Source organism: Puccinia triticina, chromosome 14A, assembly GCF_026914185.1.
Source record: "Puccinia triticina chromosome 14A, complete sequence".
NCBI classification, from domain to species: Eukaryota; Fungi; Basidiomycota; class Pucciniomycetes; order Pucciniales; family Pucciniaceae; genus Puccinia; species Puccinia triticina.
The window spans coordinates 4,863,899-4,880,119 of NC_070571.1; the positions used below are offsets into that span (position 1 = coordinate 4,863,899).

General features: G+C 50.4%; 2 protein-coding genes across 2 annotated transcripts; one reads left to right on the forward strand and one right to left on the reverse strand.

Annotated features, from left to right (window-relative positions):
* Nucleotides 1–432: 432 nt before the first annotated feature.
* PtA15_14A438 (uncharacterized protein) lies at nt 433–1,445 on the forward strand (the record flags this gene model as incomplete). Its single annotated transcript, XM_053163154.1, has 2 exons — nt 433–456; nt 1,062–1,445. 2 exons carry the CDS (start codon nt 433–435, stop codon nt 1,443–1,445), a joined length of 408 nt encoding a protein of 135 aa, XP_053027109.1.
* A 9,566-nt stretch (nt 1,446–11,011) lies between these two features.
* Nucleotides 11,012–16,095, reverse strand: PtA15_14A439 (uncharacterized protein; the record flags this gene model as incomplete). Its single annotated transcript, XM_053163155.1, has 8 exons — nt 11,012–11,019; nt 11,245–11,755; nt 11,823–13,463; nt 13,541–13,738; nt 13,834–14,399; nt 14,491–14,570; nt 14,647–15,707; nt 15,838–16,095. The coding sequence occupies 8 exons, from the start codon at nt 16,093–16,095 to the stop codon at nt 11,012–11,014; spliced, it is 4,323 nt and encodes a 1,440-aa protein (XP_053027110.1).
* Between the last annotated feature and the right edge of the window lie 126 nt (nt 16,096–16,221).

Below are 16,221 nucleotides of genomic sequence, written 5' to 3' on the forward strand. Positions count from 1 at the left end.
GAGATTTATCCAAAGCTGAAAATCAGCTGAGCCAATACTGGTCCAAAGCTGAGCATTGGCTGGGCCAATGATAGTCCTAATCTGAGTCTAAGCTGAGCCATGACTGGAATAAAGCTGAAAATAAGCTGTGCCAGGACTGGTTCTGATCTAGGCAACAAAGCTGAGCATGAGCTGGGCACCAAAGCTGAGCATAAGCTGGGAGCTAAAGCTGAGTATCAGCTGACCAGAAATGGGGATCAGTGGTGCCCAGCAAAAACTGAGGATCTCCTGTGGAAATTCTTAAAGTGGTTAGATGGTGGGTAGATGATGGGTAGATGGTGGGTAGATGGTGGGTAACCCGCTGGAGCTGGCATGATGTCACTTGTCATCAAGTGACTATTTTTTTTCCTGGTGAGAGGGCATTCAAATAAACTGCGGCCGCGTCTGTCGTTCATGCCCGGAGGCAAATCAACCATTGTTTAAACCAGCAGCTCCCAAAAAAACAAAGGGTCGCAAGCCTAAGCGCCTCAACTCCGAAGTCAAGCTCGTCGGTCCACAGAGCAACAACGGACACAATCTTCTCGAGATTTCGAAGCTGGAATTTGAAGACGAGCTCCCGCCTCTTCATCTCAACATCCACCTAGAAGTGATGCACATAGCGGACAAATCGCGCAAGGCGCGATTTCATGGGTACCACCGATTGGCCCTTCAAGCTCTCTATTGGCGGTCACACTTTTACTCTGATGTTGCGAGGCTATTGGGCAAATGATCACTATTGGGTAAAAATGCTCAAATCTTTGGGTGGTATGGTTGGCGTTTGGCTCCATAACAATGCTCGCAACGACGGTTTTGCCCAACTTGTCAATCAGGTGCCAGGTGGTATCTCGGGTGTCTCTCCAGATACTTCCTGGCTGATGTACTCCAGGATGTGGACGCCGGAAGAAGAGAAAATTATGGATGCAGCAATGGCGAAGATCCTCAAAGATAACGAGCAACCGGCTGGTGATTTTCCTTTCATCAAAATGAAAGCGATCCTCAACTCGTCCTACAACTCTGTATTGATACCCCACAACCCTTCGCAGCCATCCGCGACTTTGCCCGCACCACCCTTGATTGAACCCTCGAAAAGGCCTGTATCCCCAACTTTCCCAACACCGCCCTCAATTGAACCATCAAAAATCCGTGTCCCCAAGGTTTCAACCCTTGGAAAACGCTCCAAAACAACCCCCGCCCTTCCCAATGTTTCTTCAGAAACAAGTAAGCCACAGCCAGTCAAAAAACCGGTCTTGATTAAGCTAAAGTTGAAACCACCCAAGTTGCCACAAGTACAGCCACCCCCAACATTCATGGCCACCGATCTTGCACCACTCAATGATTCATTGGAGGCCAAAACAAAGGGAAAGAAGTCCTCTCACCCACCTCTGCAAGACCCCCAGCCTACTTGGAGATCCAGTAGGCAAAGATGAACTATTAGTATCTTATCCATGTAACTTGCTGTTTTGCCTCTCCCAAATATATGGTATCACCTGATTTGTTGTTTTCTCTCTCTTTCATTGAGAAATATGTGTCTTGCAAAGTCATAATAAGACGTGCGAATTTCTGTTGAGGCCCCAAAATTCTCCAATTTTGCAAGCGATTTGCATGTCTTGCAAGCGCAAGTCTTGCAAAATTCCTCCCTTTGCACACATTTTTGAATTTTGCAGGCCATATTGCTTGCACACCTTATAACTTGCAAAAGATGCCCTGCGAAAAATGCTGCAGGCAAGACCCAGAAAGATATTTGCATGACATAGTTTGCAAGACATACCCTTGCATGATATCACATTTTGCCAAAGGCATGCAAAATTACAAAATACCCAGATGTTATTGGAATTTTGCATGCTTTTACATTTGCAAGCTATATGACATGCAAAAAAAGTCATGCAAAATTCTGCCACCCCGCTCTGAGGCACCAAGGGCGCCTCAAAGGAATCCGCCCCGGGAGATGGAGGAGGCGGTTGGTAAAGTTGGCTACTCGTTCAAGGTCATTGGGATTGCAAACTGAGCGGAAGAAGGGATACATACATATGTACATAACCCCCATGAGGTATGGCCAATATGCATACCCGGTCGGATTCCGACAGAAAGAGCGGGCGCGATCAGTGCAGAGCACCCGGGCCCAGGGCCCAATTACTTGGTACGGGTCCCCGATCAATACTTGTCGACCGAGGCTCGCGGCTCCAGGCGTGCGCTCTCTAGCGGTCCAGCGCAACAGCTGCGGACAATACCAAGACACAATGTCGACTGCTGCGCAACTGCGGACTGCGCGCAGCACCACGGCTCCTCAAAAACAGAGAAACTTTTTCCTCAAGAAAATCCTATGATGACAAAAGTCAATTTTGGATCAAAAAAAACTGACCCCGCTCAACCACTCCGCAGCGGCGTGCATGGACATCTGGTGGCCAGCTATTTAGAAGTCTGAGGCATTCTGGCTAAAACAGCTCAAAATTTGGCTTTCAAACCTCAAGATACAGAAATAGATGTGGTAAATTGTCTGGGGACAGACAATAAGTTGGGGGAGGATGTGGTATACGAAATGGGAAAAATCAAAAGTTTTCTCTCATTTGCGTAATTAGTCATAGAATGCCTCACGGTACAATCATATGGGCCCCAGAAAAGGAATCGACGGCCAAAGTACCCCCTAGTCCCCACTGGAAGGGTAACCAGAGCCCCACTACACTGGAAGTTAGCCCTTTGGACAACCTGTAGCATCCCATCAAACCCCTGTCACACATCTCAAGTCACCTTTCCCTCACTATACACATACACACCCATACGTTCCCCGCTCCACTCTAGCTCCCCTGCATATATTAGTTTGTATTTGTTTGCCATCTACATTACATCATGTAGCACTGCCCCTGCGGGCTGTGCCCTGCAACCCCATTGTTCCCCGCCTCATTTATGCACCTCCTTGCATAAATTAAGCACAGCCTCACTCATGCACGCACCCCTTGCATAAATTGTACACAGCCACTTCTGTATTGGCACAGCCCCCCTGGAGCAAAAATCCCTCACATTTGTCTATATAAGGAGCTCTCTCCCCCCCCATTTTTGTTCCTCAGTTTATTACTCATCAGTGATTCACTCACCACCTTGTACTCTCAACACTTACAAATTACAACTATACTCATAACAACCCTTATATATCAATAACAACTCTTTATACGGTGTCTTGAACAAACTCATCTTGAGCATCCACTCCTATCACCTAATTAAAACTTGCCAAGCTGAGCTTGGTGGGTCTTGTAGCTGGTAGTATAGAAGGGCAGAGCTTGCAACTCCTTCATCCCCTTCTCCATTCAGCAAAAGGGTTTCACAACCACTTTTGAGTCTTACACCGCTTCTGTTGTCTGAGTCTTGCAGCTGGCTTCCAATCATCTACTCAGAGTCTAAATCTTGCTGGTGGACAGTGCCTCAAGCCGTATGGTTTCTTGTCAAATTGGTTCACCTTTGAAGCATGTTTGACCTGTCACATCCCAAAGTCAATCTATCAGCGTTGAAGACTTCCACAGAAATGTACTGGATGAGTTGCCCACACATCATGCAAGCAATCTGTTGCCAGAGTCTTCAATCCCTTCTGTCACACCTCCAAACCTTATGGAATCCCCTCTGCAAACGTTTTGAAAGGTCTTGTGAGCTTGGGCATGGCTTGCAATGAGCTTGATGTGACCGGGCTTGGAAAGCAGAATTTTAAGTCAGCACTCTGGCAAATCACCTGTACACATGATGATGATGTTGCAGTCATAAACCACTGACCAGATTGATTTTGTTATCAACAACCTTGATATAGCCTACACATCCTACAATTTGGTTGATATGGACCTTCGCAACGTAGACCATCCCAAAAGCCTGGGTCATTTTGAACTCTTGAGAGAGAGGAAAATTTCCTCGGTGAACTTGCCATTTCAACCGCTCCACTCAAATGATAGGGTGAGTGGACTTGGATTGAATGAGAAGTTGGCCGGAAAAGAAAACCTGGGTGCAGAATTCGAAGAGTATTGCTGGAACCGCGGTTGCCAATGAGTGGAGCAAAATATTATACACTGGGTAGGCATTGATGGGTGTATCTGGAGAGAGCTGATGGGACGCAATGCAAGTTTTGATTTGGATTTCATGTCCCACAGCCTGGATGTTGTGCGGATCAGTGTTGGAGAGATGGATATTACCAGAAATTTTGATCATCTTCAGCAGTATCACAGATGAGCAACAAGGCATCTATTAATTACGGTGCTTTTACTGTATCTATAAAAATGAAAACTAAGATGTCATGAACATGTGGATTTTTTTTGATATTCTTGTTCCCCACAAAGCCTAGAATCAAATCCACTTTTTTGGCCTACCTCCACTGGGGGATCTGTCCTGAAATCTGTGAAACAATTTCAATTACAGCTATTATTAGGGCCCTAATAATAGCTGTAATTGAAGTTGTTTCATGCATCTCAAGACAGATCCCCCAGTGCAGATAGGCCAAAAAAGTGGATTTGATTCTAGGGTTTGTGGGGAACAAGAATATCAAAAAAAATCCACATGTCTATGACATCTTAGTTTTCATTTTTATAGATACAGTAAAAGCACCGCAATTAATATATGCATCATTGAGATGAGCTTGATGTCAGCTTCACTTGTTGTATGGCCAACCAGGTTGGGCAAAAAGAGAGGAAATATATATTGCTAGGTCTATCTCTGATGCATCCATCCCCTGCCCGAACTGAAAAATTAATGTGGAGGTGGGATTCCTCCTTTCAAATCAAGAGAAGGGGAAAGCTTTGCTCCTTGATTGTTTGCGTTGTAATTCATTCTATGCGTGTGGTTGACCTTCTCCACATCCAATCGCACAGGCGCGCTGTTTTTTCCCTTTGTATGACTCTGTGTTACCCCTCCCCACATAAAACATTAGTCACAAAGCTCACATCCTCTGTTGGTGCCTTGCTTGCCAGCTTTGGATTCCATCTACCCCAGAGCCTTTCAGCTTTCTTCCTGATCCTTCCGGAGCAATCTGCACAGATTGGCCCCACTGGGGCCAAGGCGTGTGAGCAGGGCTATGTCTACCATGACTGACGGCTGTCCACAGTGGCGGACATTAAATTATGTCTTTCCTCTTGATAGACCTATTCGCTTATCATTGTGTCAAGGCCAAGCATCTAAACTCAACCCATCTTCTTCTGCAAAGAGCCCAGCAGCTGCAACATAACACACTCACAGTGTTCGCTTTGATGCCCCCGCGGTGCCAGCATTCATGGATCATGGATATTTCAGTCTCCCTTGGACATCCTGTGTTGGAGTTGCTACAATTTCACTGGAAAGGTGCATGGGAGAAGGAGGTCAGGTGGCACACTCACGGAAAACAGCCATCTTACATAAGCAGTCCTTGAAGTGAGCATCACTTGACATAGTTCACTCATCCGCGACTTGGGGGTTCCATGGCTAAGAGGCATCAGGCCCAGGGATGACAAATTTGGCTTAAATAGAGCCCAGGCCAAAAGACACAGATGTTCAGTTATTGTTGTCAAAGTGCTTGGAGGGAATGATCAGGGGGAAAACATGTTTCCTTATTGCATATCATCCCTTGGTTTTTTCTCATGGAGGTCACCTCACATGCAATCTGCCATTTGAGATGATCATGAGGTTCCCAATGACCTGCAACAGATGGTATGAGGCTAAATTGTACTATTGCAAACTTCCCCGGCTGCCATGAGCGCGCTTCAATCACTATTGTCCTGGTGGCACCAAATCTTGATGCAGCACCCACCAATCTTATTGGGCCCTGAGGGTAAATAGTAGGTTACAAATCTGATTTTATTCTAAACTTGAACTCTCTGGGTGCCCATTATGCCTTCCCAATTGCCAAAAGGCAATTGAAGAGTTTCTGGATTTTGGCAGCTTCTAATTCAAACACCAATGCTGATCTTGACAGCTATACACCCTACCCAATCAAGGATTGTGGTGGATCAGTGAAAAATTAACCAATCTTGGGACACCATGTTAACCTGCCATCACGGTGGGTGAGGACACCACACCACACAAAACAGTGGTTCAAACAGTATGTTCCACTAACTCCAGACAAATAGCTGCATGGCCAGTAAATGATTCTTGATCTGACTGCCTTTTGTGCCAACTCATATGACTGCTATACTGAAGCAAAGCATGTCCAGTCGAGTGAGACATTGCCACTTTAACCCTGTACCAAGACATCCCGCTACCAAGTCATCCCAATTGCGGTGTTGTGCACCCTTGTGCGCATACGCAGTTGGGAGGGACTGAGTTCCTCTCAACATGGACAAAATGCTGGTGCAGAAAAATGCATTCTGTCAATTTCTCTTGATCATGAGTTTTGGTAAGTAGATTATTATAGTAGATTGATAATGAACACAAGGAATCTGTTATCACTATGAAAAAAACTCAAGAAAGTGCTGGCAGTTGACATGCAGCATACTCAAGTTCATTTCTAGCTGATACCAGGCTCATACATATGAATCCCAGGTGGTACACCCTGGAATTTTTGGAAGATCCTCAGCTTTAGCCTACAGTGCACAACACACTAGACTGAGTTACAAACTAAGTCTAAGGTGCACGGACTTCCTGAGGCAAATGCTCAGCTGGTTGCACACTTGCCCCTCCTGCGCAACAAGGTCATCCATACTGGCCCTTGTTGACCAACCCCTGGGATGAATGCCCCCCATATCAGCAAGAATACGCGCCTGTGTTGACTAGGAGGATGTTTACGCCCATCCCCTTCAAAAAAGGGCGTGTTGAGGGGCACGCCCTTGATTTCCCTGCTGTACACTCCCACATACGCCCAGCGGGGGCGTGTAGGGGCGTGCAAGGCCAGCTTGCCAAGAGAGACAGAGCTGGTATGTGTATACCAGCTCGCCAAGAGGGAAGTTCCTCCTGGCGAGCTCCTCTCAGTGAGCTGGTATGTGTATACCAGCTCGCCAAGAGGGACTCTCCTCCCGGCGAGCTCCTCTTGGTGAGCTGGTATGTGTATACCAGCTCGCCGAGAGGGGCTCTCCTCCCGGCGATCTCCTCTCGGTGAGCTGGTATGTGCATACCAGCTCGTCGGGAGGAGAGTATCTCTTGGCGAGCTGGTCATACCATCTCGCCGGGGCCATCCCCCTCGTACGCCCCCACATGCCCCCGCTGGGCGTGTGTGGGAGTGTACAGCAGGGAGATCAAGGGCGTGCCCCTCAACACGCCCTTTTTTGAAAGGTACATATGCCCTTGTTGACCCTTCCAGTTGACACAGGCGCGTATTCTTGGTGGGCAAAGGTATGCCCTTGTCAACCAGGAGGGATTCCTCCTAGTCAACACGGGTGCGTGTTCTTGCCAATATGAGGGGCATTCATCCCAGGGGCTGGTCAACAAGGGCCAGTATGGATGTGTATGGATGACCAGTCAGCATTGCAGGTGATGAGGTTTACAGATCAGGACACCCTCAGCACATGCAAATACTGTGCTAAGTCCAAAGCTGAGCTACAGATCTTCCTATGATGCTGAGCCAACCGGTGATAGACCATGGAATGAACCTGGATGAACTTGAAGTTTCAACCTGGATTGCGCATGTCAACTGACAGTGCTTTCTCAAGTTTTTTTCATAGTGTATCATGTTGGCCCAGAGAACATATGTACTTTTATCAGTATGAATCTTCAAAGGAACATGGGCGGCGAGAAGCAACATTTCTGCTGGCATCCCTTCAATAGACAAGAACATCTTGACCTCAGACATTGATTCTGAACAACCCATTTTGTTGGTGCTGTGTTGGAAATGAGTAATGGAATCCAAAAACTGCACTTTCAGGGGCCAGTTCAGAGTATATGTGACATTATTTGAGTATATTGCTGTTCCACAACCAGCAGAAACTTGAGTTGGATTGACATGTACCATTGAGAAACTCCAGAATAGCCGACTTCCATAAAATGGAGGAGGTACCCGCTCAGTGAGTCATAAAATGCTCTGCAACACAGCAACAGCGGCGGAATGTCACAAATGAGGATCAAAATTCATATTCAGGGAAATTGGAAAAACCATCAGAATTCCTCCAGCCACACCATAGCTCAGGGCAGCTCATATTTGTCAAACTCAACGGGAGTTTGCCTGAGGAGTTGATTGCTGTAGCTGATAAGGACGGCTTTCATTCTAGGGTTGGGTAGACAGTGACAGGGGCTGACGTTTTACATGAGACAGCTCTCGTGGTATCATGATACCTGATCTTTATTTTTCAGCAACCTACTGGGGCATCCAAACTTGGCAGCTGGCATCCTCTGACTTTGCTGCCACTGAGAAAGGGTTGAACAGATAATTTGAGTTCAGGCATGGCCCAACATGCAGGATTCTTGGGTCTCCACTGAGAAGCATGGAACCTTCACAAGTGTTACACAGTGCAGGAGCCATTCAGCCTACCAACAAGCCAACAAGCAGATGTGGTGTTTGGGTTGGGGCTGCAGGGGCCTCCTTTATGTTTGAACATCCATGTAGATCTACAGAGGGGTTTCAAGTCTCTCATGGTGGAGTGGGAATAGGCCCAGCTGGACTCAAACTATCTAGGATTAACACTCTTTGGTGGCAATGGATCACCAAAAAGCTCACAGCTCCACGATGATTTTCATTGTACTGCATGTTTGAGGACAAAATCCAACTGGCGGAAGAGGCTTGGTTCAAGTGGATCTTGGCATTCATCTAGTAATGAAATTGGGTAGGCTCAAGTTGGTTGGAGAATTTTTGCTGCTACCCACCTAACTGTGAACATCTGACAGCGCATGCTGTGAGACAGGCACTCATGACGCAAACCAGGACTCCAAGCTTTGTTCATTCTAAGTTCAAATTAATTTGAACTTTCCATTGGGATATACATCAGCATGAAGTTCCTGTAGTATGTATGTATCATTGGAGTTAGTCTACAAATGAGTTCAGATATAGTTGCACCTAACATGAACAACATCTCAGCTTGAGTCACAAATGGTGTAACAATTGGCATCTGGCAGCATTCAAGAAACAAAATACCATCTGGCACTCTCTAGAGAGAGCCACAAATATCCCCCTGGTGATAAGTTGGAAGATAATGGTTTGGGAGCAGATGGGGAGAGTAGAAATTGGATGGTTGACATCGTTATTTATAAGAGCTATTGGTAAGATACGAGGTGTTTTTCAAAAAGAGTAATGGGGTTGTAGAGGTACACCCCAACAAGAAGCGCGGGAAGATAGCTGGGAATTTGTTTATGAAGCAGGAAAATGTTGCAAGAGCCACACAGGCGAGTAACCAAGGAGAACCACACAGGTCAACAATAATAGTCACAAAGACTTTGTAACACACCGCCACACAGGCAAAAACAGAGTACTATCCACACAATAACACGCGAGCCACACAGGCGGGAATAACACACTAACTGATTAATAAGATTCTAACTGTAAGGCCTCAGAATAAAGCGGAGAGGCTCATAACCTAAAGAGGCATGAGTATGTAAATATGGAGGGAAAGAGAATAATTGAGATTGCACAACAAAGGAAAAGCATAATGAGACTAGAAATACAAGGTTATTTATAGTCTACATTATGTAATGAGAAAAGTGACATGAGATAGCTGAGAGATGTCGCGTCAAGACCATAGTGTATGTCAGTCATGACATAACTGTAGTGAGACATAATTCTTTACGTAACAAGCTACAACACATAGCAACAAATAATGTAGAAATGGCAATTGGGTTCCAGCACCTGTGGACAGGTACCTTCCAGGTGGTTCCAGGTCCTTGAATTTCTGGGGGAAAATGCTTGCACCCAGTTACCCGCCGTCGCAGAGGGCTGCCCGGCTGCCTACCCCAACTCAATAATAAAGTATAAATTGTCACTGTGGCAACCAAAGCCTGCCAACATTTTACAGTGGTAAAAAAACTCTCTGAAGAACACATGCTGAGCTTCATGGCATTAGCAATCCTCAGGAAAGGGGTGTGCTACTTTGCTTGAGAGCCAATAATTTTGGATTTTTGCAATCTTTTAAAAAATCCTGCTGGTCCAATTTTCAAGGGTTTCCTTTGAAAATTGGATGAGGACATCTGCACATTTATTTTTGCCGTTTTTTGTGAAAATTGAGGTCCTGACTCCCAAGCAATAGGACGGTTCACGTAGGGATTTTTTAACCCTGCTGATGTTATAAATCAGCAAGCCTTCCCAGCCAAATTGGCTGGGACCGTGGAATAAACTTTGTTTTGGTCTTGCTGATTTTGGCCCTACATGAACCGTCCTAATATTTACAAATTTGACTTGCAACTCCCAAAATTGCCCCCTGGGTCAATTTTTGGTCCGGGGAGTTGGGACCCAGGGAAGATGTCCAAATAAGGTACTCCGGACATCGGTGACTTTTGGGAGTCGGAGTCCAAATTGTTGGGAGTAAATTAGTCAAGACCCAATCAAAATTGGCAAAAACAAACAACAAGTTGCAACTTGCCGATTGAGCTTACCTGGCTGCTGTATATGCATCCAGCATATAGCAATCATTTGGATATTCATGTCCGGTCATGGCCAATGACCGGGCATGAATATCCAAATGTCTAAACTTGACAGTGCATTGCACACAAGGTTGGCAAATCCAGTCAGAATTCCCCACAGGCATTCCTTTCAAGGAAGCCAAGCTTTTCCAGTATGGCGGTGGAAACTCAATCCCAATCAACTTTCACCAGCCAGTAAAGCTTAGCCAGTCCCTCTAGATTAAGCATTTTAGTCAACAAGAAGTCTTCCATTTATCAGATGTGACATCCGGAAGTATACCCGAAACCCGACGTCTGGTTCAGAGTCCCAGGGCCAAGCAGTCGCGTTGCCGGGCTGACATGATATCAGATTTTGAAATTTCTCCGAGACAACTGTGCTGGCAGTGCTTTCATCCCACACAGCCCCCGCCCCTGAAAAAACAGGGACATGAAAAAACCATCAATTTCATCATCATCGTCTAGAGCAGTAAGAAGCTAGCAGGAGGGCGCTCAGAAAGAAAGAAAGGAGGGAAACAAGCTAGCTATCTAAGAAGATAAGGATATAGAGAGAATTAAAAGAAAGCAAAAGCGAAGCCGGGTCCCAAAAGGACGCAGTTCATAACAAAAAAGAAAGGATGAAGAGAGAGGAAAGAGGGAGCTTGTTCAGAGAGAATTAGTGGACGAGGGTCTAAGAAGAGGGTTTGTAAGGGGGCGGAGGGGGCGGCGGGAGCGGGGGCATAACGACGTCGGACCGGGGCGGAGCGACGGGACTTGGCGGGTGAGAGCGAGCCGGCTCGCGGGTAGCATGTAGCGAGAAGGAGAGGGTTTCGGAGATGGGAGAGAGGGGGCGGGAGGCAGGGCCGGCATGGATGTCGTCGAGCCCGGCCTCGGAGCGCACCGACCCGCTGTCCCTGTCCGCCGCCGCGCCCACCGACGAGCCCATCCCGTCGTCATCATCGCCGGCCTCGTCGCCCGACGAGAACACCCGGCGGCGGCGGATCGGCCCCGGGCTCGAGCCTGAAGACCCGTCCTCATGCACGGCCTTCTTGCGCCCCCCCGCGCTGCTCCCGCTCCCTTCGCCTTCCCCGCCCTCGTCTCCTCCGCTGCCCCCAGTAGAATTCGCTACACTGGGAACCACTGAGATGTCCCGTGACTGCATCGCCGAACTGACGATCCCATGGGTTTTGAGCCCGAGCTTCCGGCTTGTCCTTCGGCGATAGAAGAGCAGATAAGCCGCCGAGCTCTTCACTTTTTCCGGCGAACTGACTTCCGTAACGTGCGACTGTAAACAAAACCCCCTCACCAGTCAGAAAGTTGTGTGTTGAAAGAGGGAGGGGAACAGGACAGACGTCATCGTAGTTGTGCCATTTTCCGTCTTCTTCATTTTTAGCAAACGCGGTGTAATGGCCTCCACCTAAGCCCCCGAAGTGGTTATCGACGGCAAACAGATCGTAGATCAAGCTCTCCTCCTCTTCCTCATCCTCCTCGTCGTCGTCGTGGCCGTCGTCGTTCCCCTCTTCCTCAGAAGTCGCAGCAGTGGCAGTCTCCTTTGGGTCCTGCTTGGGATCATCGTCTGGTTGGCGGGCGGAGCCAGGAATCAGCTCGTCGCTTTGCTGGTCTTCCTGGATCGCATCGTCGTTGTCGTTACCGGCGTTCTTATCGTCAGCAAGGCCCGACGAGCCGGGCTGATTCGCCGAAGAGTCGACAAGGATCTGTGGGACATCGGCATCCCCAGGGGGCCGCCTCCTGAGGTTCCGTTTATGTTTCTTAAGTTCGCGGACGACTTTGATCCCCTCGACCTCGTTCGAGAGGTCGAGGCCCTGGATGGGGAAGTCGACGAAATTATCGACTTTCGACGAGCGGCCGTAACCGGTTCTCGCGGAGCTGAAGCGCTTGAAATGGACGACGAGGATATCGGGGACCTTCCAGATCTGCATCTGTTTGGTGGCCTGGACATGGTTCTTGCATCGCGGACAATACCATTTATCGTCTTCGCCGAGCTTCTCGGGTTTCGAGAAGTCCTTGAAACACTCCTCGATCGTCAGCTCGCCCGGCTTCTTGTTGTTCTCCTGCTCGGCCACACGGGAGGCCACTAGTTCAGGGTCCTCGACCAGCGGCGGGTCTAACCAGTTCTTCGAGCGAGGGAGACTCTTGTCCAGGCCGAAGAAGTGGCCCATCGCAGAAGGCGTCCATTCGCATTCGAAGTAGTCGCCCTGGAAGACCACCGGGCCCGGGGGGGAGGGCGAGGCGGAGGATGCAGGAGCCGCCTGGGGAGCGGTCGCCTTGTCTTCGTACAGGTCCTCGTTCTCGTCTGTTTCGAACACAGGCCCATTGGACCTGGTCGCATCTTCAGCGGCACTGGGCGCGGGAAGAACCGGTCCGACTGGCGGGCTCTTGGCCGCGATGAGCTTGACGCGCTCCTCGATCTCGATCGTCGCGTTTCCCATCGCGTTGGAGGTAGGGAAGACGGCAGGGGTGGGAGTTTTAGGGACAGTGATCTTGAAAAGGTTGGGCACGGCGTGTCGGAGGGGGGCGGAAGAGGAGGCGGGCTCCGGCTCGGCGCCGGCGTCCTTCATCTCCACGTCCTCGTCCGCCGCGTCGGCGGCCGCCTCAAACAGCTCGTCGGCTTGAGTTGTATACCGGGCATATTCCCGCACAACCGCATCGTACACCGTCTGCACACTCAGCCGCTCCTTCGGCGAGATCCGCGCGACAAAAAAGACCCCAAAGGCCGAGTGCGACGGCTTGTGCATGCTCATACTGCTGCTGCCCACGTTCACCCGCTCTGCCGGCCGGTACGAGACCACCGGGATCAACAGATCCGCCTCCTCCTCCGACCCATTTGTGTGATAGACGCCCGAGTTCAGCGCGGCGAACGGGAGCGGGGTCTCGAACAGATTGATGATATCTCGCTCCATGACCCCCTCTAGCGAATCCGTATCTTGCCAAATCTTCCACGGTTTACCCGACCAGTCCTCAACAGCAGCCATCTAGAACAACGTTTTGTTTTGTTTTCGTAAGTCACAGATTATTTGAACTTTACGAGAAGAAAAAAGTGAGGCTTAACTCGATCGGGATCAGCACTCAAGATGCGCCCAATATGCTGCTTCAACTGGCGGATAGTCGAGTCTTTGTTCAACTGGTAGACGACCTTGATGCGCGGTTTTGTGGAGTCCAGGGGCACGAAGTAGATCGTGCCCTTGAATTTTTTGTTGATCGGTAGCTGGAGGGTGAGGTACATGATTTCATCGAACTTGATGGCCACCTGAACATCACCGTAAAGTCAGCTCGTGTGTGTGTGTGTGTGTGTGTGTGTGTGTATGGGTGTGGGTGGGTGGGCGCAGAGATGAGAAACTGAACTTTGTTGCAATCAGGACAGATGAGCGTGGATTTGTACTGGCCCTGAAAGAGATCGACGATGACGGAATCGTTGCGTCTGCGATAGAGGTTCCAACACGTCTTGGCGAGTTTCAGGATTTTCTTGGCCTCAGCCTGGGGATCGTTTGTGGAGTTGTTGGAGTCGTCGTAGTCGGGGATTTCGTCAAAGGGCTTGACCTTGACGCGGTTGAGATCTTCGTGGAGGGCGTCGAGGAGGAAGGTGAGCAGTTCCTGTGAGTCCTGTTGGCCGTAGCCGAGGAAGAGCGAGTTGAACCGGCCGACGATCGACTTGAACTCCCGTGGAGACACCGAATGGTGCGATGAGGAGCCGCCGTAGTTCATCATCCCTCCCGTCCCGTTCGTCCGCCCATTCTTCACCTCGTACTCGCTCGACCACATCCGCTCAATCAGTTGCCCAAACGTCTCGGCTACTTTCCCTCCCATCCCCAACGGGTTGGTCCTGTTGAGCTCGTTGATGTACACCCGCGACAAGAAATAATTCTTCAGCTCGGGGCAGTTACTCAAACATTGTAATGCCGAGTTCATGACTGTTTTTTTAAAGTGGAGAGGGGTGGTTAATTTATCGTTTTTGAGGGGGGGAGGGTGGGCCACGGAATGAGCAAAGTTATTTACACTAACAGCATGTGTTACCCAAGTTAGTCAGTCCTACCAAACCTCTGATCCCGCGGGTTTTGAGCGCGCCCTGAGCGGAAGCAAAGCTAAAAAAAAAACATATATATAAAACAAGAGAGATGAGCAAAGATACCAGAGGGGGTAGAAAAAAGGAGAGCTGACGCGACGAGGCTGAGGTCGGAGTTGGGAGAGGTGAGAGAGAACTTGGGGTCGAGGAGGTTAGACTGGTTCATTTTTTCCATCCGATCGAGCCACTCCTGGCCGCCGAAGACGGGCTCGGGAGCAGACGAAGAGTGGTCGTCGTCGAGCTGCGGGGGCGTGGCAGGCGGTTGGAGCTTGTTCTTGTTGGGCGTGATGAGCCATCTACCGTCAGCGTCCTGGAGTTCGACAGCGAGCACGTTGACGGGGTCGGTGAGGAGGGCCTCGTTGAGGTCGGCGGCGTCTCCGGATGCGGGGTCGACGAGCTGGCTCTCGATGGCTTCGAACTCGGCGGCAGAGATGATGAGCTGGTTGGGGCGGGGGGGCGGGCTGTGGACGGCCCAGAGCTTGATCGGGGGGTCGAGCAGGCCGGCGGGGAACAGGCTGGTGGCCAGGTCCTGCTTCAGGTCGCCGAGCGAGCACGCGATCGAGAACTTCTTCTGGACGACCAGCGGGGACAGGCTCCTGAGCAGCGCGAGGTCGTATTGGTCCGGCTCGAGCTCGTCGAGGGTCGCGGTGGGCAGGAGGAGGTGGAAGACGAAGTCGGGGGGATAGAACTCGACGGATTCGCTCGAGGGCCCGCTGGGGGCGATGACGGCGCGGGGGATCGCATGGGAGGGGTGCTTGAGGCCGTACCATCCGACGAGCAGGTTCCAGAACTCCTCGGGCAGGATTTCGCAGTCGATTCCGATGGAGATCCCGAAGCGCAGCTGGTGGCTGTGGTCGAGGAGGGCCGAGTTGTCGATGGGCGGGAGGGGTGTTTCTGGTGATGGTTCTTGCGGCGGCTCGTCTGCGGGCTGCTGGACCCCGGCTGCTGCTGCCCAGCGGGCGAACCAGTGCTGGTGGATGAGGAACCAGGTCTGCTGGGTGCGCATCCTCGTCGACCGGTGGGCATGGTAGAGGGCAGCCTGCTCCTCGAGGGATGGGCGTTGCTCGCCAGCTGGTTCTGGGTCCATCTCGCTGCTTTTCTGTGGTTGTGTGGTTCTGAGCGAGTTTTCCTGGGGAGTGGGCAGCTGGCGAGTCGGCTACATACATACCGACGCATCTGTAACTTACAGAACAGTAACCACCCTTTATCATAACCAAAACACCCCGGCGGCCATCGGCATGGCCATCATAGCGCCAGACCGGAGGGCCGGCTCAAAGACACATCACACTATTCCGGAGCGCAGGTTCCCGCAGACTTTTGGGGCCGGCCCGGTCTAAGCTTGCGAGCCCGGGTGGGCGCCGCGAGGGCTGCATGATCGGCGAGCCCGTCCCGCGTCGGCGGCGGCCGGCCCGCGTGCGGCACTTTCGTAGATCTCGGTCGTCCGTCGACCCGTGTTCACCGGACGCGTCCCTCCGCGGCCACAGGGGCAAGACGAGGCCCGCCGGATGGAGCGCGGTCCATCCGATGGGACACGCCCCGGCCATACAGCCCCGCATTGGGCAACTCTCGTAACAAGCCGCATCCGGCCCTCCGCCACCCCCACTGTCGTTTGTTCTTCCCAAAAAAACAAACACTGTTCCACAGAGCCGGCTCTTTCTTCTTTTCCGGCG